Source organism: Euphorbia lathyris, chromosome 2, assembly GCF_963576675.1.
Source record: "Euphorbia lathyris chromosome 2, ddEupLath1.1, whole genome shotgun sequence".
Taxonomy (NCBI): Eukaryota; Viridiplantae; Streptophyta; class Magnoliopsida; order Malpighiales; family Euphorbiaceae; genus Euphorbia; species Euphorbia lathyris.
The window spans coordinates 75,913,154-75,939,264 of NC_088911.1; the positions used below are offsets into that span (position 1 = coordinate 75,913,154).

At 36.0% G+C, this 26,111-nt stretch overlaps 1 protein-coding gene across 1 annotated transcript; it reads left to right on the top strand.

Moving 5' to 3' along the window:
- Window positions 1-23,599, top strand: LOC136218636 (callose synthase 3). The gene is made up of 43 exons (XM_066005652.1): window positions 1-282; window positions 382-630; window positions 1,388-1,488; window positions 3,115-3,239; window positions 3,367-3,460; window positions 3,631-3,741; window positions 3,823-3,939; window positions 4,054-4,146; window positions 4,639-4,730; window positions 5,504-5,630; window positions 6,114-6,251; window positions 6,358-6,434; window positions 6,512-6,605; window positions 8,333-8,455; window positions 8,544-8,661; window positions 9,043-9,377; window positions 9,554-9,606; window positions 9,691-9,751; window positions 10,149-10,230; window positions 10,307-10,356; window positions 10,441-10,527; window positions 12,720-12,854; window positions 13,046-13,140; window positions 13,240-13,324; window positions 13,404-13,564; window positions 13,712-13,835; window positions 13,913-14,013; window positions 14,097-14,229; window positions 14,321-14,472; window positions 15,211-15,320; window positions 15,405-15,530; window positions 15,711-15,779; window positions 15,889-16,078; window positions 16,160-16,316; window positions 19,047-19,166; window positions 19,250-19,368; window positions 19,456-19,539; window positions 20,309-20,421; window positions 20,495-20,724; window positions 20,816-21,613; window positions 21,704-21,754; window positions 21,967-22,152; window positions 23,083-23,599. Exons 2-43 carry the CDS (start codon window positions 432-434, stop codon window positions 23,329-23,331), a joined length of 5,865 nt encoding a protein of 1,954 aa, XP_065861724.1. The 5' UTR covers window positions 1-282; window positions 382-431; the 3' UTR covers window positions 23,332-23,599.
- The last annotated feature ends 2,512 nt before the right edge of the window (window positions 23,600-26,111 follow it).

Below are 26,111 nucleotides of genomic sequence, written 5' to 3' on the forward strand. Positions count from 1 at the left end.
CTCTGGCACACACTTACTCTTTTACTGCCTTTTTGTTGTCTTCCTTTCTTGCTAAGTAGCTTACAGTAGCAGCACCCTCTTCTCATTCTCTATCTAAACAGAGTTTCTCTCTCTGTTTAGGGTTTTTCTTTTTCCCCTTTCTCTTCAAATCTTCATCTCTTCTACCCATTCCCGACATTCTACTTTCTTACATTTTTCTGCGCCTTATTAACTTGTACTTGATGTAATGTTCTTCACATTTTGAACTCTACTGATGTCTAATTCAGTAGTTAGCTCCTCTTGGTGAGTGTTTCTTCTCTCTATCTCTACTTCTCATTTTGGCCATTGGTGTGTTGTTATTGGTTGGACTAACTTGAATCTTTGTTTATTTTTTATTTTTAGATTTTTTATTTTTTTTGCTGAGAAGCTGAGGTTTACAGAAAGCCGAAAAAATGTCATCCTCCTCTAGAGGAGGACCGGATCAGGGTACGCCGCAGTTGCAGCGGCGGATCACGAGGACGCAGACCGCGGGTAATCTCGGTGAGTCGATATTTGACAGTGAGGTTGTGCCATCTTCGCTTGTTGAGATTGCGCCTATTCTTCGTGTTGCTAATGAAGTGGAATCTAGCAATCCAAGAGTTGCATATCTATGTAAGTTCATCAATAATATTCCTTATCTACTTTTGTTCATTTTGTTTGTGTCAGTTTAAGTTGTCCAACTTAGTTATGGGTTTTAACTGCTTTCTAATATATTGTGAAATTTGAACTTTAGTTCTTTTATCCAAATTTAATCACATTTTGAGGTTTGACATGGAGGTTCCACATGGTCACTGTGTATCTGGTGCTGTGTACATCTTATGAAATCAGCATGTATTAAGTTCATCTACATGTCCACTTATATTTTTTGCATTTTAAACATTTTATAGTCCTTCATGCATGTTATGTTCCTTGAGCTTGTATGTCAGACTGAATTGGTTAAAATCATGGTTGGATGTTTGATGGCTTTGAGCATGATATTTGGTCTGCGGATGTGCATTTACACCCTGTGGGACATATCTGTAAGCCAAAATGTTCCTGCCTACAGTATAGATAATGGATTGAAGATGAGGTGGATGTATTCTTGAAAACAAGTGGCACTGCATTTCCTGGGGCTGTATCCCCGAAAAAACATTGTAATTTGTACGTTTTTTTTCTCCTGAAAACGTTTGTAGGTCTGAATTATCCGATTGATTTGAGAAGGTACGGATAGCATTGATCGGACTCAATAACAATTAAAGAATGTAGCTTCCACATTCACGTGCTTCTTTGTACTCATGCAAGAAAATAGTCATTTGCATTTTCCTTCCTTCCTAATTCTTTTTAATAGTTTATGTCCAATTGTTTCATCCCGATATCTTGTACAATGTAGGCCGGTTTTATGCATTCGAGAAAGCGCATAGGTTGGATCCCACTTCAAGTGGACGAGGTGTTCGCCAATTTAAAACTGCTCTTCTTCAGCGTCTTGAGAGGGTAAGACTAATTATTGACTTCTAATTCATTTTGTGAATATGTTAGTTTTGACGTTTATAGGTTTGAATTAGGTCTTAGTGTTTCAAAAGTCGAGTTGTAATGAATATTAGCTCTTCAAGTATCGGCCACTACTTAAAATATCTGAACATAAAGATTAATGAACCTAATAACCATCTATTTCTAGGCACCTCAAAGGAAATTTTCTTCATTAAACAATGTTTGTATATATATAGACTTGTGTAACTTAACTTTCTTAGAAGCCAGCTCACTTGTATGAAGAGCATAAAATGTCACTAAAGCACCACCATATGTAATACCTTAATTGTTAGTAATTTTACTAGATGGTCATTGGTTTTACATACTGGAAATTGAAGTGTTTGTAATTAGGAAAATTTAGCAAGCATTGGAATGAGGAGATGATGGTGGTGAGTAAAAATGTGATGTCCATGCTAGGACTTAAACCCAACTAGTACAATAAAAAACTCTTTATAAAGCAGCACTTTTTCTGATGGAAAGAAGATCTCTTTACACAAAAGAATAAGAAGAGACTGTACTAGACTATTTTGCTTAAGCACATCCAAAATTTCAAAGATAAAAAACCAATTACAGAAAAAAAAAATCTATTTCGAGAACTAGTTTGTTTGGAAAAAAATCTTTTGTCCGAAAATGAACTCAAATGAATTCCCATATGATCTACAATTCCCACATATTAACTTGTTTAAGGAAATAGTTTGAAGTCTTTCATTTTATTCCTTAAACAAGATTGGTATTGCGATACTTGTTGATAATGTCGACCAAATAACAGCACGGAAATTCTCATGTTGACTTGCTAAATGACATGTGACGCAGAAATAGTAAAATTTCTATTAAAACTTTTTTTTTTAAATTTATCATATACATACAAATTTATTGAGGGTATTTTTTATGATTTTGAATCATCTGAACAGATTGGGTAGTTCATAAAATGGGTTATATTGGTCGTATCGTATCAGTTAGCTAATTTGTATGAAGCCAACATGATTCGCTACTAAACATGTTAGTGGGTCGTGTTGTGTTATTTATGTACTAACCATATTGTGTTTGGTTATGGGTTTCTTGACATTAATTAATAGTGTTGTGTTTGTATCGGGTGTTTTAACACTGACTCCAAAGATTGACATGACACCACTACGCCCAGCGAAATGAAATTTCCAACCATTTCTGTAGGGAATCTTCAATGAAAAAAGTCTCATATTTATCAAAAGCCATGCAGTTTTCAGCTCCTTAAAATATATGTAAAGTAATAACTAATATTTCAACTTTAGAAAGTATTTGACCATTATATAACTCTTGGGAAAGTAAGAAGTTATAGGTTTGACAATTACCTTCGGATATATTTCATTTTTGACAAAGGTATAGATTGTGTGTCCATGCATTGTGCAACTCTTGAAAATTTGTAAAGTAAGAATCAATGTTTTAATTAATTCCCAGATAGGCTGATTTTGGTGCAGATTAATGTTGTTGCTTTGAAAGCACTAGTTTTCAACAATTGGAAACTGAGCAGTTGTTTGACACCTTTGGCTATTTGTTTAATTTGCCTGGCTTAATTTTATCTGCTACTAATAGATTGTATGTTGATTCTTTTAGGAGAATGATCCAACCCTGATGGGAAGGGTGAAAAAGAGTGATGCAAGGGAAATGCAGAGCTTCTATCAGCATTACTACAAAAAGTATATCCAAGCTTTGCAAAATGCTGCAGATAAAGCTGATCGGTTAGTTATTTACCTCTAAGAGAGAGAGATTTTTTTTTTCTTATTTGGACTGCAAAATTTATTTGCTGATTTTCTTTGAAATATCTGTTTGATGGAATGCTGTTTCTCTTGATTTCTTTAAACCCAGTGCACAGCTTACTAAGGCATACCAAACTGCTAATGTTCTCTTTGAGGTTTTGAAGGCTGTTAATATGACACAATCTATTGAAGTGGATCGTGAGGTGAAACTCTGTTGCATTCACTTTGCTACCTTTCTAGCTGCTGTGTTATTTTAGTATGATTTTACATTGAGGGTGTATGTCTGCCTATTGTGGGTTGTATTAAATTAAGAACTCTGTTTGGCTCTAGCTATCACTTATCTATGATTTCTTCTTGGTGGAAATTTGTGAAGATTTTGGAAGCCCAGGATAAAGTTGCGGAAAAGACTCAGATATATGTTCCTTACAATATCCTTCCTCTTGATCCTGATAGTGCGAATCAGGCCATTATGAGATACCCTGAGGTGTTTTTCCTTACTGTGGTTTGATTGATATACCTACATTCCAGCTTTTTGCAGTTAGTATTATATTATTTTTGTTTTCAGATCCAAGCTGCTGTTGTTGCTCTTCGCAACACAAGGGGTCTCCCATGGCCTAAGGACTATAAGAAGAAAAAGGATGAAGATGTTTTGGATTGGCTTCAAGCAATGTTTGGGTTTCAGGTAATACGGCCTGTGATGTTTACTCTGCTACTGCATCATTGGTCTTGCAGATTTGTATTTAAGTGTGTAGATGAATAAAATTAGAGTTTATAACATTGTATATTAAATTTGCAGAAGGATAATGTGGCTAATCAAAGGGAGCACTTAATTTTATTGCTTGCAAACGTTCACATTCGACAATTTCCAAAGCCTGATCAACAACCCAAGGTTTGACTACAGGACAATAATAATACCAAATGTGTGCATGTCTTTTCTGTTTTTGCCCCCCTAAAACATTGATCTGCAGAGGGTAATATAATGCAAATTTTATCACTGGGTGCTCATTGTTCTGTGTGTGTTGGAGCACACATTAGCACTGCCCTTCAGGGTTTCTCTCCTCTTTGTTTGTTTGCAGAGTCACATATGTAGGCTTGGTTAGTTTGCTTCTGCTGCGCATTATAAAGTTACTTGCACATAATAATAAATTGTTGCAGTGTCATAGAAACAGGTTCATATTGCAGATACTATATATAAACAAGGAAAAGATTTCTAAGTTTTGTTTTTATTTCGTCTTTTCTTTAACTATCATAAATGAAATCTATAAGCTAATTAATTTTGATTTATATTCTGGAAAACCATTCAATTTAACGGTGATCAATCTCTTGTAAAGCCACTGATATCTTTCACGTTCTAATATGGAAGTCTGTGTTTTTACCCCAGTTGGATGAGCGTGCATTAACGGAAGTGATGAAGAAGCTTTTCAAGAACTACAAAAAGTGGTGCAAGTACCTGGATAGAAAAAGTAGTCTTTGGTAAGCTTTCATTTTCACAATTTTGAAATTAGAAGTAGCTTTCCTTTTGCTTATTGGTTTGCATTTCTTTAGGTTAAGAACTTGGGCAACATCTGTTTTCCTTCTATATGATTTTCTGCCAACCACTCATCTTCCTGTCGGCAAAGTAGCTGAATGACATTCTTTTTCTATTTTTTATCTTGATGGAGGGGAGTTCTTAGGCATCTGAGGAAAGAATTACTTGATTTAAGACTCTGCCAGATTAGAGAGAAGTATTAGAAACAGAAGTTCATTAATTTAATTTTAAAATGAGGAAGGAAAAGATGCTAGTGAATGGAAATGTGGAAAATCAAACCTCTACTTCCCCAGCTCCACTCAATCTTTTTTTTTTTGTAGATGGAAGCACATGGAAGTTAACACTTAAAAGTTGATCCTTTGGGCTTTCTATTAGTGTTCCTTATCTGCATACATAATGTGCGATTTCATGTGCCTCTAATTAACATGTAAAATAGGCATGAAATGGGAAATTTCAAGCCTTGCACCTTTTTTCCCCTTATTTCTTCTATTGCTTGCACTTGTTAGGCCAAATACTCTACTAATGGTAGTATTAATTGTTCAATATAAATATGGCGTTAGACCTTAATCCATGGAAACTAAATTAAACTCTAGCATACTTTAATATAGTCTCTTCCATCTTCATTTATTTTATGGGCTAAGGAACTGTGAAGTTCAAAAGTTTCCAGATTTCACATTGATGTTTATACTGATACCATTGTCTGGAATCACAATTTCAGGTTACCTACTATACAGCAGGAGGTGCAGCAACGTAAACTGCTTTATATGGGTCTCTATCTTTTGATATGGGGGGAAGCTGCTAACCTGAGATTCATGCCTGAATGCCTGTGCTATATTTATCATCACGTATGTCTCATGGTCCTATTTGGCAATCAAATATAGTCTTTAATTTGGCACTCTTTTGCCCTAGTAGGAAATGTAGAATTTGTGTTTGACTCATGCCTTTGCCCGTTCCATCAGGTTAGACCCTTTATGTACGAGCGTCTGGGTAATATTGGGTAGTTCATTAATTCTAGCAGGAAAAGTTCAGGGAAAAAAATGAATATTCATAGGTTTTCAACTTAAAAGCCTAGCCTACACTTCTAGAAATGTTTTAAAATGCAAATGAAAATCAGTTTTATAACTTGTAATTTTTACTTCTCCACGTGATGAGGTTTGGTTCATATATCTTATCCTATCAATTTATTTGTTCCTCGAACTGTTTTCTGTGTTTAGGAATTCTTCTTCTCTAAATAAATCTTGTTAAACGTATATGCATTCTTGTGAATACCGAACTTTTCACTAAATTTTACTGTAACAGGATGCTTACATGTCTCACCTTTTTTGTAGATGGCATTTGAGCTATATGGGATGCTAGCTGGGAATGTCAGTCCCATGACAGGGGAAAATGTCAAGCCTGCTTATGGAGGTGAAGAAGAGGCATTCCTGATAAAAGTTGTAACTCCTATCTATGATGTGATTGCAAAGGTGTTGCATGCAGTGTTTCCTTCTCCTTCTGCTATCTTAAATTTTTTCATCTGCTTTTCATTTTATTTGAGTGCACAAACTTTTTATTAATCTTATCACTTGACAGGAATCTGAAAGGAGTAAAAAGGGAAAATCAAAGCATTCCCAATGGAGGAACTACGATGACTTAAATGAATACTTCTGGTATTAGTTTTATTATTTTTTCTTTCACTGTTAGATTTATTTATTCCCGTGTTTATTTGCTATTATACAAATTGCAGGTCAGTGGACTGCTTTCGGCTAGGTTGGCCAATGCGTGCAGATGCTGATTTCTTTCATTTGCCTGCTGCACAATTTCGTTATGACAAAAATGAGGCATGTTGCTGCTTTTTTTCCTGTGTTCTTATCTTTTCATCTTCCAAATGATTACATTAATTACTATTACTTGCAAAAAATGAACCAACAAAGAGGGTTTGTATACACATCATTCAAAATAATGATTTAAATCAATTGTGGGAGTTGAAGGGTGGAAATATCTGAGGTCCATCTTAAGCATGGTAGCCATAATCTCATCCCTGCACATGTTTTTTGTTTTGTGTAATACTCCAATGTTTTTGCCTTGTATGTGTTAATTGGTATAGCTCATGTCTTCTTATGGATGTATGGCATTTATGTGCAACTTGTGCAGATTTGCATAAAATTATTGCGGTTATGTTTTCTTTGATTCATCCATCTGAGACTTTTTGCATTGGAAATTTTATGGACTTCTTTGATGTTTATCAGTTGGTAATTTTGTTGGAACTATCCTAGTTATGAGTTCAATTTTTAATAGATCATTATCGTTTTCTTGGGATCGTCTATGAGAGTCTGCTGTTTCTTGTTTTGTTTCTTAATCTGGGTTTGGCTTAGTAATGCCAGCTGGTGTTATAGCAATGAAAGGTTCGATCTACTTCAAAGGCAAATATACGTTTCATTATTTAGTGTAAACTTTAGAGATCAAATTTTAATTGTATGTGAAGCTAAAACTGAGTTGTGTACCTCGATTATTAAAAAGGGCGGCCCAGTGCACTATGCGTCCCTGCTAAGCGAGGGTCCGGGGAGGGGTCTCACCACAAGGGTGTATTGGGGGCAAGCCTTCCCCTGCCAAAATTTTTGGCAAGAGGCCGCTCCTAAGATTCGCACCCGTGACTAGGGCTGTAAATGAACAGAGCCGCTCATGAGCAGCTCGGTGATCGGCTCGATAAAAGCTCGGCTCGACTCGGTTCGATTTGTAAACGAGCCGCTCGTGAACACGATTTACTGGCTCAGTTCGTAAACGAGCCAAGCTTGAGCAGGCCAAAGCTCGGCTCGAAAGCTCGCGAGCAGGCTCGATTAGAACATTTATGAACAAATTTTAGTTTTGTAGAAAACTATATAGTTTTGTGTTAGTTCACAAATATCTAAATTTAATATTATTTCATTTGCTATTAGATGAGTTCGTTCACAAACATAATAAATGAGTAATAAACGAACTAATTGTAAGCATTTTGTTTATTTATTCACGAACTTTGCTTGTGAGCTTGTTTATGTACACAATTAAAGAGTTATTTGCGAGCAAACTTCACAAATATAATTAACAATTTACTTACAAACAATTCATGGTTAGATAGTTTTCTTAATGCACCAAGTCCAAAAGAGGATTTTGGGCTCGAAACAAGCTCGAAGCTCGGCTCAAGCTCGTTGAGCAAGCCAAAGCTCGGCTCGTTAATTTTATAGCAAGCTCGGCTCGGGCTCGAGCTCGTTAATTTTATAGCGAGCCGAGCTTGAACAGGCCAAAGCTCGGCTCGGCTCGGCTCGATTACAGCCCTACCCGTGACCTCTCGGTCACACGACAACAATGTTTATTGTTGCTCCAATCCAAGGCTCGCCCTCCTACCTCGATGATTATTAATAATAATAATAATAATAAGAAAACTCTTTTAGTTTTATAGGACCATGTTTGAGTGAGTTATTTCGAAGAATTTGGTGATTTTATTCTGCTGGTGTACTAAATTCATTGTAATGAATTTCCTCATTCATGGAGTAATAATGTACTGTTTGCTGATGTGGGATATAATATCCAGGAGAATAAACCAGCTTTTAAAGATCGATGGGTGGGAAAAGTAAATTTTGTTGAGATACGTTCTTTCTGGCATATCTTTAGAAGCTTTGATCGAATGTGGAGTTTTTTTATCCTGTGCTTACAGGTATGTGCTATCCCTCAGCTGCAATATTTTTATCCTGAATATCTTTCTTTACATTGATATGTTACTGATACTGGCTCGTTATGTTAAGGCTATGATAATTGTTGCTTGGAATGGTTCGGGCCAGCTGAGTTCTGTTTTTGGTGGTGATGTATTCAAAAAAGTATTGAGTGTCTTCATAACTGCTGCTATATTAAAGCTTGGGCAAGGTAACAAATTAGTAATACAGTTAAATGTTGTTTATTGTCTTTGGAAATATTTACCATTTTCTTTCTTTTGATATAAAAATGTTCAAATATTTTTTATAAAGTTGGTTATTTTGATACGATCAAGCATTTATTTTGATATATTTATTCATTTTCTTTTAATACTTTCACTTCTCTTTTGTTATTTATGGTTGAAGTAATTCCATTTCCCTTTCCTAGTTTGTTTTCGTCATCTTGCTGTTGAAGGAATCCACTATTTTATATGATATATATTATAAGAAATCTTTTATTATTGTTACTATTATTATTATGAGTTATGAATTTGCTTGACATTTCTGATAATTGAAAAGTTGACTCGAGACAATTTTCTGTTAAACAATGAAGCTGTTCTTGATGTAATCCTTTGTTGGAAGGCACGGCAAATCATGTCTTTCTACGTCAAGTTGAGATATATTCTGAAGGTTGTTTCAGCTGCTGCGTGGGTCGTGGTTCTACCAGTCACCTATGCTTACACTTGGGAAAATCCTCCAGGATTTGCTCAAACCATTAAAAGTTGGTTTGGCAATAACTCAAGCTCGCCTTCTTTGTTTATTTTGGCTGTAGTCATCTACTTGGCACCAAATATGCTATCAGCACTGTTGTTTCTTTTTCCCTTTTTACGCCGATTCCTTGAGAGGTCAAACTATAAGATTGTGATGCTCATGATGTGGTGGTCACAGGTATTGCATAATGGGTTCCTTCTCCTTAATTAATTAATCTCCTTATTTAATTTGTACAGTTGACAAAAAATAGTCATGATCTAGGAATTTTGTGAAGATATTATAACTTTAGCTACTAAATTCCACTATAATGTTTTTCCAAGTGGGAACATTTATGAGCATTTTTGTTATTGCAGCCCCGGCTTTATGTTGGGCGAGGGATGCATGAGAGCGCACTCTCTCTCTTCAAGTAAGGTTTCATTGCTAAAATGACTTGTGGCAATTCTATTTTACATCATAATTTGATGGCTAATGTCTTTATCTGAATTTTCAGGTACACAATGTTTTGGGTTCTCCTTATTGCGACAAAGTTGGCTTTTAGTTACTACATAGAGGTCTGTCATACAAATTTCTCTAGTGTCTTGAATAATCTATTACCTAAGGGTACTAAATTTATGAACTGTGCAACATTTTCAGTATGTTTGCTGGTAGTTTTCAGGTTGTTGGGACAGAGAATTATTATCTCCTTAGTCTTGAATAATCTATTACCTAAGGGTACTAAATTTATGAACAGTGCAACATTTTCAGTATGTTTGCTGGTAGTTTTCAGGTTGTTGGGACAGAGAATTATTATCTCCTTCATATTGGAATCTTCGTCCTCCCCTTAGATTTTCTTATCCTAAAACGAAAATGGAATATCATGGAGCTAGTATTTGGGATGAAGTTAATTGTGACATTGCTTAATCAATTTTATTCATTTTCTTTATTCTAATAATTATTTCTTGGTTTCAGATAAAACCTTTAGTTGGTCCAACAAAGGCTGTTATGGATATTCATGTTACTTCATTCCAGTGGCACGAGTTCTTTCCACAGGGTAACCAGCATATGAGAGTAAGATCACTCTGAATTTCTTTTATTCCAAAAACCTTACTATTCTGTTTTCTTTGCAGCAAGGAACAATATTGGAGTTGTGATTGCGCTCTGGGCTCCAATTATTCTTGTATGGGTTACTCATATTCTCACTTGTGCCATATTTGTTTTTATTTGAATATCGTATATAATCTGACATATTAATCTTTTCCAGGTATATTTTATGGATACCCAGATCTGGTATGCCATATTCTCCACATTATTTGGAGGCATTTATGGTGCATTCCGGCGCCTTGGGGAGGTTAGGAACAATTTCTCCAGTTTATACTATTATAGCCCAAAAATTGCAGTGCAGTCATTTCACCCCTTTCTCTGCACTATGGTTCCTAATGCGTCTCATGTAAAGCTTTACCATTTAATAAGTTTAGTGCTGAATAAAAGTGCCATTGCTCAATGCAGTGGCAAAATCTTTGGGCTTCCAACCAGAAGGGTTGCTAGTTCAAGCTTTTTAAAGCATTCATTTTATGAACAAAACTGAAAGGTACAGTGATGCCAAAATTTTGCATTAGAAAAATATAAAGCCCCAGATTGGCAGGATCGTAGCTGGGGTAAATTCCTTTTGGCGCTGAACATGGTCATGGAATGTGATATATGATGGTTTCAGGATTTAATTTCTTCCAAACTCTGTATTCATGCTTCAGAAACTTCTAGTGTCTTAAACATATTTTTCAGCGTTATAGGAGAAAGTTACTGTTTTTTCTTTCTTTTTCTGTTTGTTTATTTTCTGCATGTAATTGTATGCTAGGAGCATACCTCATTCTTCTTGTTGTGATCTTTCCTTTTGGATAAAGTTGCTTCTCATCTTATGAACAAGAACTTGGCATTAAACATAATCGCACCAATCGTATTTAGTTAACTTAGAGCAAAACCCATTAGCATGCCGTCAAAACATCCTGTGACATAAGCGGATCTTATTATGGAATTGACATTTATAAGTTTTATAGACTTCAAAGGACTTCCCTTTATTCTGTAAGAGGCCACAACTGCATTTTTTATTATGAAATTTCTCAAACAAGGTTATTTGCTTTGCTAAAATATTTTTATTTGACATGTTAGTACGGTGTTATGAAATGTAGTGTTGTAGAGAAGGGGCTTATACAACAAAAACAAAGCCTTAGTCCCGAAATGATTCGGGGTCGGCTAACATGAACCATCATACGAAATCGTGAAATCAAGTCGTGTCAGCGATATAAATTCTCTCCCTCCACTCCGTCCTATCCATTACCATATTTTCCTCAATCCCCAATAAACTCATATCACTCTCAATCACCCTCTTCGTCTTACATGGCCAAACCACCTTAGTCGGTTTTCCCTCACTTTATTCTCAATAGATGTAACCCCTACTTTTGTCCTAATTATTTCATTACTCACCCCATCCTTTCTCGTATGACCACACATCCATCCCAACATACGCATCTCTGCCACCGACATCTTATGATTGTGACAGTGTTTCACCGCCCAACACTCCGTACCATATAACAATGCAAGTCTAATTGTCGTATAGCACTCTTCCACTTCGACCAACCAGATTTAATCCTATGAGCAACATCTCCATCCGTTTTCTTGAGTCATTACGGTCTTGTGTGGTTGGTATGTTCTTGTGACTTCAATATGGCATAATGTTTACTCTACCCATTCAGCCACCCCTTGGACAGTACAGTCTGTGGTTAGTTGTCTTTTGTGATCATTGACTGCACAAGCCGTTGCTTTTGATCTGGTTGTGGATCTCTCTAGTGTGAAATCCAAGATTAATTTATCCTGCAGGTGGAAATTTGAGACTTCATTCTATTTTCACCTCTTTTGCTAATTCAAAAGGGCTTGCCAGAGAGAACCTAGTGTGAAATCCAGACTCTAGGAACCCTTATTGATGCAAGGTTTTTCTTTGTTCTTTCATCAAGTCCAATTCCATAATATCACCAATCAAGAAATTGAAAAGTTCAAGGAATTGGTTTGTAAATACACCTGTAGCTCACGTGAATTTAGAACTAAATGCAAATTGAAAAAGTTCTGCCCTAAAAATAAATGGAGATAATGAAAACAACTTTTAAATATTGCATTTACATCTTTCTGTGTTCTCACGATAACAAAATATTACCAGTATTCCATTCCGCATCATGCTATCAGGAAACAAGAAAAATTGGATGCATTGTTGGATTTTACATCGTGCATGTTTGCTGTTTTATGTGTTTTGCTTTGAGCCTGGAGGTTGCTTTATATGTATTTAGCATTTACTTTGTGTATGTTTAATATGTTCTGTTGATTTTATTTGTTTTATTGCTGATTAGTAAATCACCAGGGCTATATTTTATCACCAGTATTCGTAAATATTTTCTCTTGACTTGAGTATTCAGGTCGTGAATTTAATTTTTTGTACATCAGAATGAATTCTTGGACCATTTTTATTTACTTACTCCAATCTCATATCTGTTCCAGATTCGAACATTGGGAATGCTTCGTTCTCGATTTCAATCATTGCCTGGTGCTTTTAATGCCCGTTTGATTCCAGAAGAGAAGAGTGAGCCAAAGAAAAAAGGACTCAAGGCCACCTTGTCTCGCAATTTTGCAGAGGTTAGACTTGAATTATATATATATCATGTCCTTGTTCAAGCAGAAATGTGAATACTCAAACATTTGTATGATTCTGGCAATAAATTTGTAATCTTACTATTTTTGCTACAAAATTGTGCTTGCACAAACAAATTAATATAGTTGTAGGTGCAATATTTTTTTATTGCTTATTGCTTGGTTTATCAATGTAGGTCATATCTAACAAAGAAGATGGGGCAGCGAGATTTGCGCAGTTGTGGAACAAAATAATCAGTAGTTTTAGAGAAGAAGATCTAATAAGCGATAGGTAGGATGCTTCTTGGACATATTCATCATTTTATCAAATTTTTGTCTAATATTTGATGTTATATGACTGTTGATTGCCATGGACGTCTCGTGCTTTCAGGGAAATGGATTTGTTGCTTGTCCCATATTGGGCAGACCAAGATCTAGGTCTTATACAGTGGCCTCCCTTTTTGCTTGCTAGCAAGGTTTCATTCTATGTACTTCAATTCTAAAATTTATGCGGCCTTCATTTAAATATATTAAAACTATCATTGTGCCTTTCAGATCCCAATAGCATTAGACATGGCCAAGGATAGCAATGGTAAAGATAAAGAGCTGAAAAAGAGAATTGATAATGACAACTATATGTCTTGTGCTGTTCGTGAATGCTATGCTTCATTTAGGAACATCATCAAGTTTTTGGTTCAGGGGAAACGCGAGACTGAGTGAGTTTCTATACATTGTGGATAGAATAACTGAAGACTCAAAGCAACATATTTTCCATATTCTTTCTACCTTAATATTTGAATCCTAGGTCTCACATTAAATTTACCACTACATGCTATTATTTATTTATTTATTTATTTTTTCAGAGTGATTGAGTTCATATTTAAAGAAGTTGAAAATCACATAAATGATGGTACCTTGATTAGTGAGTACAAGATGAGTGCTCTTCCTAGCCTCTATGACCATTTTGTGAAGCTTATCAACTATTTGGTAACATTCTCTCTGGAAGCCTTTTGATTGAAAAAGGAATTCTAGGAAGCCCTGACGCTTTTGTTGAATTTTTACAGTTAAGTAATAAACAGGAAGACCGGGATCAAGTTGTGATTCTATTCCAGGATATGCTGGAGGTTGTGACACGCGATATTATGATGGAGGATCATATATCAAGGTGCGACATTTTTTTCTAATCATTTCACGAAGCGATTTATCATCTATTAATTTTCTAATGCTGTTTAAATATTCGTTGAACAGTTTGGTAGATTCGATGCATGGTGGACCTGGACATGAGGAAATGATTTCCTTTGATCAACAATATCAATTGTTTGCTTCATCAGGAGCCATTAAATTTCCCATTCAACCTGTAACAGAAGCTTGGAAAGAGAAGGTATGTTTCTATGCAAAATATCCCAACTGAAATACCTATTTGGTGCATGTGTATTGGTGAACTTAGTTCACTTAGTTATCTATCTTTGCAGATCAAGCGGCTTTATCTTTTGCTGACAACAAAAGAATCTGCCATGGATGTGCCATCCAACCTAGAAGCTAAGAGGCGCATTTCTTTCTTCTCAAATTCATTGTTTATGGACATGCCAACTGCTCCTAAAGTCCGCAATATGCTTTCATTTTCGTAAGCATTCTCACCGATTCTTGTTGATTGGTTTTTCCTTTCGCACTTAGATGCAATTGATGTTACTCAACAAGCCAAAATAAAAAATTCTGCTACTGCCTTGTAGCATCTCACAATTTATTCCACATATTCTCCTTGTGAGCATTATAGTTTAACCTTATCTACTTCAAATCCTTTGTGATTGAATTTAAGGGGGCATTCCAAGTTTAAAACTGAAGCAAAACTTTCTTAGCATTTAGGTAAATGAAAATTTCTGTCCCTTTTTGTCTCTGCTATGCAATATATATGATTTCTCAGTGGTAATATGACAAAAATGAGAAAAGAATTACTAATTTTCTGAGATTATAATAAAACTATTATTGGACCTTAGCTATCAGCTTAAGCTTTTAGTTCAAACGGTTCCATGACACTCTAAATTACTATTTGCCATATAAAGACATCAACCTTTAACAGGAGGATAAGAAGTATATCTTTTGTCGGTAAGTGAAATGAGGTCATGATCTACACAATGACCCATGAACAAATATATGATAAAAGGGAACCATTTCTGAAGGTTTTATGCTGCTACTTCCATTGATAATGCTATATTACAATGTTTCTGTTGTATAACTCTTATTACTTCATACTAAAATCAGTTTTACAACTAGATAGTGAAAATCTCTTGTTGCTTTAGGTCCTTTTGTGGTTTCATGTTGAGTAAGATAGACTGAATTCCTCCTTTAATAATTAATCTTGCAGTGTCTTAACTCCATACTACACAGAGGAGGTATTGTTTTCCTTGCATGATTTGGAAGTGCCGAATGAAGATGGTGTTTCAATCCTCTTTTACTTGCAAAAAATATTTCCAGGTTTAGTTTCTAATTCTTAACAATTACTATGCTTAGTGATGATTGATGCATGCTTTTACTTCAGATATATTCTGTAATAAGCAGATGAATGGAAGAATTTTCTTGAGAGAGTAAACTGCAATAGTGAAGACGAATTAAAAGGAATGGATGACTTAGAAGAAGAACTTCGTTTATGGGCATCTTACAGGGGCCAAACACTGACCAGAACTGGTAATCGCTCTCTTCTTTGTATTTCCTGCTATTTTTGTTTGTTTGCTGTATTTGTGTGCATGTGCACTGTTTAGTCAGCATGGGTTGAGAACTTGGAGGGAGGCAAATTTGTAAGATTTGTGTTCTTAGAATTAAACTTCTTTCGTTTTTAATTGGTAAAACAAAAAAAACAAATGTCAGTAAGAGGAATGATGTATTATCGGAGGGCTTTGGAGCTTCAGGCTTTCCTTGATATGGCCAAGCACGAAGGTAAGCAAAAAACCTCTTTGATTCTGTACAATGGTTAACTATTCGCTTTGTCTTTGTGATAAAGAAATGTTTCTTTGTTATCATAATTTTTGTTATCACACATGCTTAGATTTGATGGAGGGCTATAAAGCCATAGAGCTGAATACTGATGATCAATCAAAGGGGGAAAGGTCAATGTTGGCTCAGTGTCAAGCCGTAGCTGATATGAAATTCACATATGTGGTATCGTGTCAACAATATGGGATTCACAAGCGATCAGGCGATCATCGAGCACAAGATATTTTGAAACTCATGACAAAGTATGTTATGGTTAACTATTTGATTGTTTACTGAATTGTGAAATTGTTGACGAAGTATTTTCTTCTTTTTTCAATTGGTAGGTATCCATCTCTCCGTGTGGCATACATTGATGAGGTTGAAGTAACTAGCAAAGAGAAATCCAAGAAGAACAACCAAAAAGTATATTATTCTGCTCTTGTGAAGGCTGCCTCACCCAAATCAATTGATTCTTTAGAGCCAGTTCAAAATTTGGATGAGGTAATTCAAACTATTTCAAGAGCTTAAGGAAGAGGGTTCATTTAATAACCCCCTTGAAACAGGATTCAGTTGTTAGAACTTGTGGAGTTGAAGTGTAGCCTTAGTTTTTTGCTCACATCTTTACATTGTTTTGATGCTTGAGCTCGGGCTGGATTTAGTATTGCATGGTCTGTAAACATTTAAAGCCCTCGGCTGTTTCTGAATCTAAAAGTTTTTTCCGGGATATCATCTTCATATAATTCAAAGAGGGATAAAAGTAACTATAAGGGAATTGGAGACATTTAGTGGTAGGGCTTGAGTTGCTTGTGATTACTGGCCCATCTTACAAGTCTTTGCCAAAAAAAAAAGAAGGAACAACAAAATGTGGTGAACAATTATTGATTGTAGTCTACTTCCTAGGTTGGGCTATGAAGAAGGTTACTTTTGTGACACTTTTATACATGGTGGTGCATAATGTATGACGTTTTCAGACAGTCGTGAATAGTAGACCAGACCTTAGTGAGTGAATTCTGTTACATTGATGTATTATATAGGAGAACGATATTTGTGAAGAAATAGTGGAGTTGCATTGCTTATTTTCGAATTTTACATGGAAATTAGTGTTAAGGTTCTTTAGTTTGTTTGCTTGTGTAATAGTAGTCTTGTTTAATATCTGTCAAAATCAAACACATCATAATTGTTCATGCTCGAGCGTATTACTGAATTGTGTTAGTTTATTTATTTTTATCTTCCTTTTTGGCTACATAGCTTTGATTAATTGTTTGATACAATAACCATAATCAGTGATTATCAAGGAACCATTTGACCCCAAAAGCCTAAGCTGATAGATAAGGTCCAATAATAGCTTTTATTATTGTCTTTGACACACCTTGCACGCCAATGCCTCTTGGACTTGAAGCTTATACAACATAGGCTCATCTTACCATGTGTTGAAATTTCATTAACAATTGGAGTTGCTAGGATTGAAAGCTCGACCACCTGATCCAAGAGGCTCAGATACTATGTCAATAAACTAATTAGCCTAAAAACTAAAGCTGATAGGCAAGGCCAAACGCACCCCTGCCTTTTGGGCTTGAAACATGTATGACACTATCATAGAACCAATTGAACTAAAAGCTCAAGCTTATAGTTAAAGGTCCACTTCATATTACCCATCTTACCATGTGTTGAAATTCCATTTATGGAGTTGTCAGAATTTGAACAGTTGATCACTTGATCTTAGAGGTTCTGATACCATGTCAACGAACCATTTGACCCAAAAGCTTAACCTGATAGGTAAGGCTCAAGGATATCTTTTATTATCTAGCATTGATCTTATGCTAGCATGCAGTTTTTCACTTTTCTATTCGTGGTAAAGTTTAGTTTCTTTTGTACAATACTATTAGAGATATGTATGTTATTTACTCATCTATCTGTATAAAATAGTTAGTTTCCTATATTCTAGCCTAGACTCTAGATTCAGTCATTCGATTAAACACAAACTGTAATCTGTATTTATACTATCTGATACATCAATAACAATCACTGAACAATTCAAATTGTTACATGGTATCAGAGACCTAACCTAATTCTAATCTTCCTCTCCCTTCCCACCTCCACCGAAATTTCAACTTCTCCTTCCTCAAACCCTAAATCGCCGCCGACCACCCTTCCGTCACCATGACTAATACGTCGGCGACATCAAACACCAACACAAACACAGTGAACACCGCCAATTCCAACAATGAACCCACCAAAACCTAAACACCTCCTACTACTCATCCTTCCCTTACTGTATCCAATATCTCCACCTTCATCAAAATTACCCTGGATATTGAAAAAGGCCACTATCCGACCTGGGCCGCCTTGTTCAAACTCCACGCCAAAGCTTTCCAAGTCCTCGACCACATACTTCCCTCACCTGAAAACGACTCTGACAACTCCCTCCAAACCACAAACCCCGAACTCTGGTCCCGTATTGATGTTGTGGTCCTCCAATGGATCTACAACACTATCTCACTTGACCTGCTTCACACAATTATTGAAGCTGATTCCACTGCCGCCTCAGCCTGGAGCCGTCTCCAAGATATTTTCTCTGACAACAAACATTCCCGTGACTTATTTCTTCAACAAGAGTTCTCCAAAATTAAGCTTGATGATTTCTCTGATATTTCCTCCTACTGATCAACTTTCTAATGTCGACTGCCGTGTTACCAACGACCAGATGGTCCTTCAACTCATCTCGGGTCTCACTGATGCATATGATACTGTTGGCACTCAGCTCCGCCATGGGGATCCTCTCCCACCCTTTCACAAAGCTAGATCAATGTTGATCCTTGAGGAAACGACTCGATCTTGAAAGAACAGCAGCCCGCCTGATCCTGTTGCCCTAACGGCTTCGTCCGCCGATCCTACCACATCGCCTTCTCAATTTCCTCCGGCGCGCCATGCGCACCACCGTTCCGGCAATTCCAGCCGCGGCGGCACATCACAGACCGGCGGACACATCCCCATTACCGCCCAGCGTCCCTCCCTCCTTGGGCTTACACACAGCCGTGGGGGCAGCCACAGCCGTGGGCAACTCCGCCATGTCCGTTTCGTACAAATTCATAAATTGTTACAAATACCCTATCATTTCATTCTTTATCATTGAAATTGAATTATGCTATAGTGGGTTTACTTTTACCATATGACTTAAAATGTTGATTGGACAAACATTATCTGCATATGATTGTCTCTTTGCAAGTGCAGGTCATTTATCGGATCAAACTTCCAGGACCATCCATCTTGGGTGAGGGAAAGCCAGAAAATCAAAATCACGCTATTATTTTCACACGTGGAGAAGGCTTGCAAACAATAGATATGAACCAGGTATAGTCTCCATGAATCAAGATAATGCTGTATGTAAGTATCACGCTTGTCGTAACTTAGTGTTCTACTTATTATTATCACAGGATAACTACATGGAAGAGGCCTTAAAAATGAGGAATTTACTGCAAGAATTTCTTAAAAAACATGATGGTGTGAGATATCCTACAATACTTGGACTTAGGGAGCATATATTTACAGGAAGGTATTGTATTATTGTTTATGAATGCTAGTTCCTTCTGATGCTAGATATATGGTATTATGTAACAGTGAATTTTCTTTGTTGGTCCAGTGTTTCATCTCTTGCATGGTTCATGTCAAATCAGGAGACGAGTTTTGTAACTATAGGTCAAAGACTGTTGGCCAACCCACTGAAGTAAGTTGTCGTGGCTTGAAAATTGTGTTCCTACATTCTTTTTCCCTCCATCTTTTGTGATTCATAATTATATAGCATGACTAAAATTCCGTTAAGATTTTTGGAGTGGCAGAATTATATAATACCTGAAATTTTAGCCCATCTTAACTAGGTTATTGCCACCTGATTCTGATTATAAATCCATCAAAATCAATTGTGACATTCAGTTTGGAGCTAATGTTGCAAGTATAAGAGAGATCTCAAAGTTTTTTTTGTTCTGTTTCTCAATGTTAGTGTTACAATATCGTCTGAGGTCAGAGCACCCTGGTTGCAGCAAAATTGGAGTCAAATGACCCTTTGTGTGCTCTTAAGAGATTTGTGCATATTGCTTGTTTTCTCTAATGTTCCATGTTTCTTGCGCATTAGTAAGATACAAGGTTGATGGTAATTCTCAAGTTGGACATATAGACGTGGGGTTTTATGGTTAAACATTCTTTTACCCAGAAAACAAGTTACGAGTATCTTTTAGAAAGTACAAAGAGCAATACATGTAAATGATCTTGGACATTTTGGAATTTTTGTGTGATTGTTGTCAAGTGCATCCTCAGACTGTTCTGTAGGTAGCATCTTCCGTTTCTGTTTGTGTGTGTTTATGTTTGTAAACTTTTACATATTAATCGAAATTAGTCAACGTTGTTCAAAGATGGTCTTGTGTTCAACTTTGCATTTGCACTGTGTGCACTATTTATCTTATGCTAAATTTTGGAATCTTTTGCTTCTCCTGCTTTAGGGTTCGGTTCCACTATGGCCATCCTGATGTATTTGATAGGCTTTTTCACCTCAGTAGGGGGGGTGTGAGTAAAGCGTCCAAGGTTATCAATTTGAGCGAAGACATATTTGCTGGTATGTATACTTGTAGAGAGTTTCTCTTTGGCTTCTACCAAGTAGCTTCTTCTGACCTAAATTTAAAGTGCAGGTTTCAATTCTACACTTCGTGAAGGCAATGTTACTCATCATGAGTACATACAAGTTGGGAAAGGTAGGGATGTGGGACTAAATCAAATTTCTATGTTTGAAGCCAAAATTGCTAATGGAAATGGTGAACAGACTTTGAGTCGCGATATATACCGGCTTGGGCACCGTTTTGACTTTTTCCGCATGTTGTCTTGCTATTTCACCACAGTTGGATTTTACTTCAGTACTTTGGTATGTCATAAGATTTATTCTCTTACCTTGAGATTTTAGAACTCTTTACAGAATGCAATAGATTCTAATAGTCTTCCTTTTTCCCTTGCAGATAACTGTGCTTACCGTATATGTCTTCCTCTATGGTCGCCTTTATCTTGTTCTAAGTGGATTGGAAGAAGGTTTAATCAATCAGAAAGCTATTCGAGATAACAAACCTCTCCAGGTGGCTCTTGCGTCCCAATCATTTGTTCAAATTGGATTTTTGATGGCCTTGCCTATGCTCATGGAAATTGGCTTGGAAAGAGGTTTTCGAACTGCACTAAGTGAATTTATATTGATGCAATTGCAATTGGCACCAGTGTTTTTCACATTTTCTCTTGGAACTAAGACACACTATTATGGAAGGACCTTGCTTCATGGAGGTGCAAAATACAGGCCTACAGGTCGAGGATTTGTGGTGTTCCATGCCAAGTTTGCTGAAAACTATAGGCTTTATTCTCGAAGCCACTTTGTGAAGGGTATCGAGATGATGATTTTGCTAGTTGTTTACCAGATATTTGGCCAGCCTTATAGAAGTGCAGTTGCTTATGTCTTGATTACTATTTCTATGTGGTTTATGGTTGGGACCTGGCTTTTTGCCCCCTTCCTATTTAATCCTTCCGGCTTTGAGTGGCAAAAAATTGTTGATGATTGGACTGATTGGAATAAATGGATTAGTAATCGAGGAGGTATAGGTGTACCTCCAGAAAAGAGTTGGGAATCATGGTGGGAGGAGGAACAAGAACATCTGCGTCATTCAGGAAAACGCGGCATTGTGGCTGAGATATTGTTATCTTTACGATTTTTCATATATCAATATGGGCTGGTATATCACTTGAAGATTACAAAAGAAACTAGAAGTTTTCTGGTATTCTACCTTTTTTTTTTCATTTGAACTTAAATTTGTTATTAAAGGTTAGAAACTCCATCATTGCTGTCATTCTTTGATTATTTATAGGTCTATGGAATATCATGGCTGGTCATCTTTGTGATATTGTTCGTGATGAAGGTGTGTAACCTTTTCTTTTCCCTTAGAATGTTTTACATGCATATTATTGGGGCATGGGTGGGCGCATCTTTTTACTGACATGGGATTTGCATAAGAAAACCTTTACTCCTTGCCGAATGGCCTGTTCTCCTCAATCATGATGGGGGGCAAGTAAATTCCTTGGACACATGTATAAATTGTTTAATGATTCAAAATAATCAATTTTTCTGCAGACCGTATCTGTTGGAAGGAGAAAGTTCAGTGCAAACTTCCAGCTTGTTTTCCGGCTTATCAAAGGAATGATATTCCTTACTTTTGTCTCCATTTTGGTTACTTTAATTGCTTTGCCGCACATGACAATTCAAGACATTGTTGTCTGCATTCTTGCTTTCATGCCAACTGGCTGGGGAATGCTTTTGGTAAGTGGATTTTGTGGTAGTTTAAGTTTCTATCATGGTCAATTTAGTCACAAACTTGAAACTGAAATTTACTAGTCGAAAGGGAGCTGTATTCTTTCTCCACATAATTGCACACTCGTTTACTACCATGTTGTGCATGAGACCCTTGGCTATATTCATGCTTGTACATCAAGGGACGTCTTTGACAATTGTTTGCCATGCAAGATTATTATCATTCTTTCAACTCAACTGTAGCTTAATGATATTGATAACCTCAGCTATACTAGTGAGTATAGCCTCAGTTTGGTCCCAAGTTTTTTATTTGTTATGGATAATGGCCAGAATAAAACTTCCTATCTTCATGATATTGATAATTCAATTCTGGCTATCATGGTCACTAATTGCAGTAGTTATTATATTTATTTATTTTAATTTGATATCATGGTTTTTGTGAAGTTTTGTCTTAGCATAGATGATACAATATACTACTGCAGACTAAATAATGGAATGAGCAATGAAAAAGGTGTGTGCTGTGGTAAATAATGAGTTCTGAATTTATTAGCATCCGTATGTATTTGTGTTCTGTAGGAAGAAACAAAAATACCTTTCTATAGCAACGTTATCATGTGAATTTTGTTAGCAATAATAACTATTCTTTTAAAATTTTGAGTATTTGCAACTCTATTTCTGCACAAGGTAATGTAGCTTGTCCAAAAAGCATTCATAAAAAATTATTCTTGGAACTTTACCTATCAGCTTAAGCTTTTAGGCTGAATTGTAGCCATTTGACAAATTTAATTCTTTTGAAAAAGCTCATGTTGAAGTTGGTATGTTTTGATATCTTTCAAATAGATATGATATGTTGCTGTGGACTTGAGAATATAATATTGTGATTTGTTTATGCATTTTATTATCAATATTAGACTTGATTTGTAAACATTACCTTTACAGATTGCACAAGCTTGTAAGCCAGTTGTTCAGAAGGCTGGGTTTTGGGGATCAGTTCGGACATTGGCTCGAGGTTATGAGATAGTTATGGGGTTGCTTCTGTTCACACCAGTTGCATTCTTGGCTTGGTTTCCATTTGTTTCAGAATTCCAGACGCGTATGCTTTTCAACCAAGCATTTAGCAGAGGTCTGCAAATTTCACGTATTCTTGGAGGGCAAAGGAAGGATCGTTCTTCTCGTAACAAGGAGTAATAGATGTATGTATATTTGTGATCATGATTTGATCAACAATCTTGTCTATATCTAATCTAATGTAATCCTACTGTTACTGTTGTAATTATGAATAGCTTGTCATGTAATGTAAGTGGATGAGATAGGGAGCAATTTTTGGTGATGAGAATATTTGGTCAAGCCTCAGCTTCCTAACATTTACATCCCAATTTCGAACAGGAAACATGTCCTCAATTCATGAATGATAATTTAGTTTAAAATTATATGCAATTGAATTTTACTTGTAGAAGTCATAACTGCCTGATTCTGGTAGAAGCTTGAGAAACAAGGTTCAGTTCTTACAAGGCGCATGGAGTACTACATCCTCCATTAACTCAGTTGAGAAAAAACATTATGGAGAGGAATCGTTAAAGCAAAGTCAATAACCATTGCTAGTAATGGTTGCTAATATGAGATATAAAATTGGTAACGGCCAAAATATATTTTTCTTGACCGATCCTTGGCTACTCGACCAACCTATCTTTTCTGCTATCTATTCTGTCATCCCTTTAGTGGAGAAATTCAATTCGGTTGACTTGAATTCGGTTGTCATCGTATTGATCGTTTGAGCGGTTCTGGGAATCGTCAGACATGGTGTTCTTAGAAAGTTCTAAAGAAATGCAGAGGATTTGGGGATTTGAGAGAGAGATCGAGTGCGAAATTATCAAGTGGGAAAGTGGATTAGTGAAAAATCGTTCACTATTTATAGTCGGAGCGTGTTGATCCAATAGGTCAGAATGGCGGTGAGTTCTTGAAGCATTCAACGGCATTTAATTCTGACATTAATGACACATTCAACGCATGGTTTTCTAATGATTACGCTTATGTCATCCTAATTGGCTACTCGAATTTGCGTGCAAGCATTAATTGTGCAAGTTGTTTTACTCAGCATCAAAGATACTAAGCGTTTGAAGTTCTGAGCATATGGTTTAGCGTAGAAGGGTACTCAGCATGCATAGTAACTTAGCTTTTAGCAATCACTCAATGTATTTAACAATTCAGCATATAGTGATTTCATAGCATTCATATTTACTCAGCATATGACAGTTACTCAACATGTAATAATTACTCGGCATATTATAATCACTCAACATTCATTTTACTCAGAAATTTATTGAAGAGGATTAGACATACCGATAGCTTCCCTTAGTATGCTAAACTGCTCACGAGCCAATGGCTTCGTGAAGATATCTGCAAGTTGTTCATCTGTTGGAACATAGGTCAGCTTGATCTCACCTTTGAGTATATGATCTCTGATGAAGTGACGCCTAATGCTGACATGCTTCATCCTGCTGTGTTGGATTGGATTTTTTGATAAGTCAATGGCACTTTTGTTGTCACATTTGACTTCAATTGTTTTAGTTTGATCCATAGGACTTGGGCAACACAGTTTCCAGCAGCAATGTACTCAGCTTCAGTTGTTGACAGGGCAACTGACGACTGCTTCTTACTGAACCAAGATACTAGACAGCTTTCAAGGAAATGACATCCTCCAGAAGTTCTTTTTCCATTCAAGCTTGTCTCGTCCATAGTCAGCGTCAGTGTATCCAATGAGTGTGAAATCATTTGTATTAGGATACCATAAACCTGCATTCACTGAGCTTTGCAAATATCTAAGGATTCTTTTTACAGCTATGTAGTGAGATTCCTTAGGGTCAGCTTGATATCTTGCACAATAACATACTGAGTATTGTATATCTGGCCTACTTGCCGTTAGATAGAGTAGAGAGCCTATCATACTTCGGTACAATTTGTTGTCTACTGACTTACCTTTTTCGTCAGCACAAAGTACAGTATCAGTACCCATTGGAGTAGATATTGGCTTACAGTTTTCCATATCAAATTTCTTCAATATCTCATTGGCATACTTAGTCTGGCTGATAAAGATGTCATTCTTACCTTGTTTAATTTGAAGTCCAAGGAAGAAGTTGAGTTCTCCCATCATAGATAGGGGTGTTCAAAATTGGTTGGGTTATTATAACCCACCAAATTTCAACCCATCCAACCCATGGAAGATAATGTTAAGTGGGTTACAATGGGTTAGATGTGTTGAATGGGTTATAAAACTTATATTTGATGGTTTATCATAACTCATCTTAATAATCCGTCTAACCCACTCAATCCATATAATTCTTTATATTCTCACTTTGTCTTTTATTTGTCTCATTTAAATTTTTAAAAAAATGTGGTTATTAATAATATGATATTTTTTAAATTAAAAAATGAAAATTGTAAAACCGGACAATTGAGAAAACAAAAAAAAAATCTAAAAAGGAAAAAATGCGTACTTGAATCGGACATGACGCTCAAATCGTAGCGGTGTTCAAAAACCAAATCGGACTGAAATAACTGACCGAACCAATGAAATTTGGTTTTTCGGTCTATTTGATTCGGTTTCGGTTCTAATATATATAATATTTCAGTAATTTCGATCGGTTTGGTTTTTGTGACAAAATTACCGAAATAACCGAACCGAATAAAATAAACTCTAAATAGATTGAGAATTATAACCAGATGATTAATAGTTTTCTAAGTTTTTTTAAAGAGTTCTTTAAGTTCTTAATTTTCAATTAGTCCATTTGAATGTGATTAAAATAAAAAACTTTCCAGTTTTATGTTTTTTTATGAATTAAGTTCTATGTTTTCATATAAATAGAAATAACCTAATTTATAACCTATTATTCTTGTATCTCTAACTCTATTATTAATTTCTAAACGGTAATTCTCAAAAATACAAATTTGTATTTATAAATTAAAAGTAT

Excerpts from the sequence above, each read along its gene's own strand:
- LOC136218636 (XM_066005652.1), top strand. The coding sequence starts at position 432 with ATGTCATCCTCCTCTAGAGGAGGACCGGATCAGGGTACGCCGCAGTTG. Across the intron at positions 8,456-8,543 it reads TTTTTATCCTGTGCTTACAG|GCTATGATAATTGTTGCTTG; the intron begins GTATGTGCTATC and ends CGTTATGTTAAG. Across the intron at positions 9,752-10,148 it reads CTTTTAGTTACTACATAGAG|ATAAAACCTTTAGTTGGTCC; the intron begins GTCTGTCATACA and ends TCTTGGTTTCAG.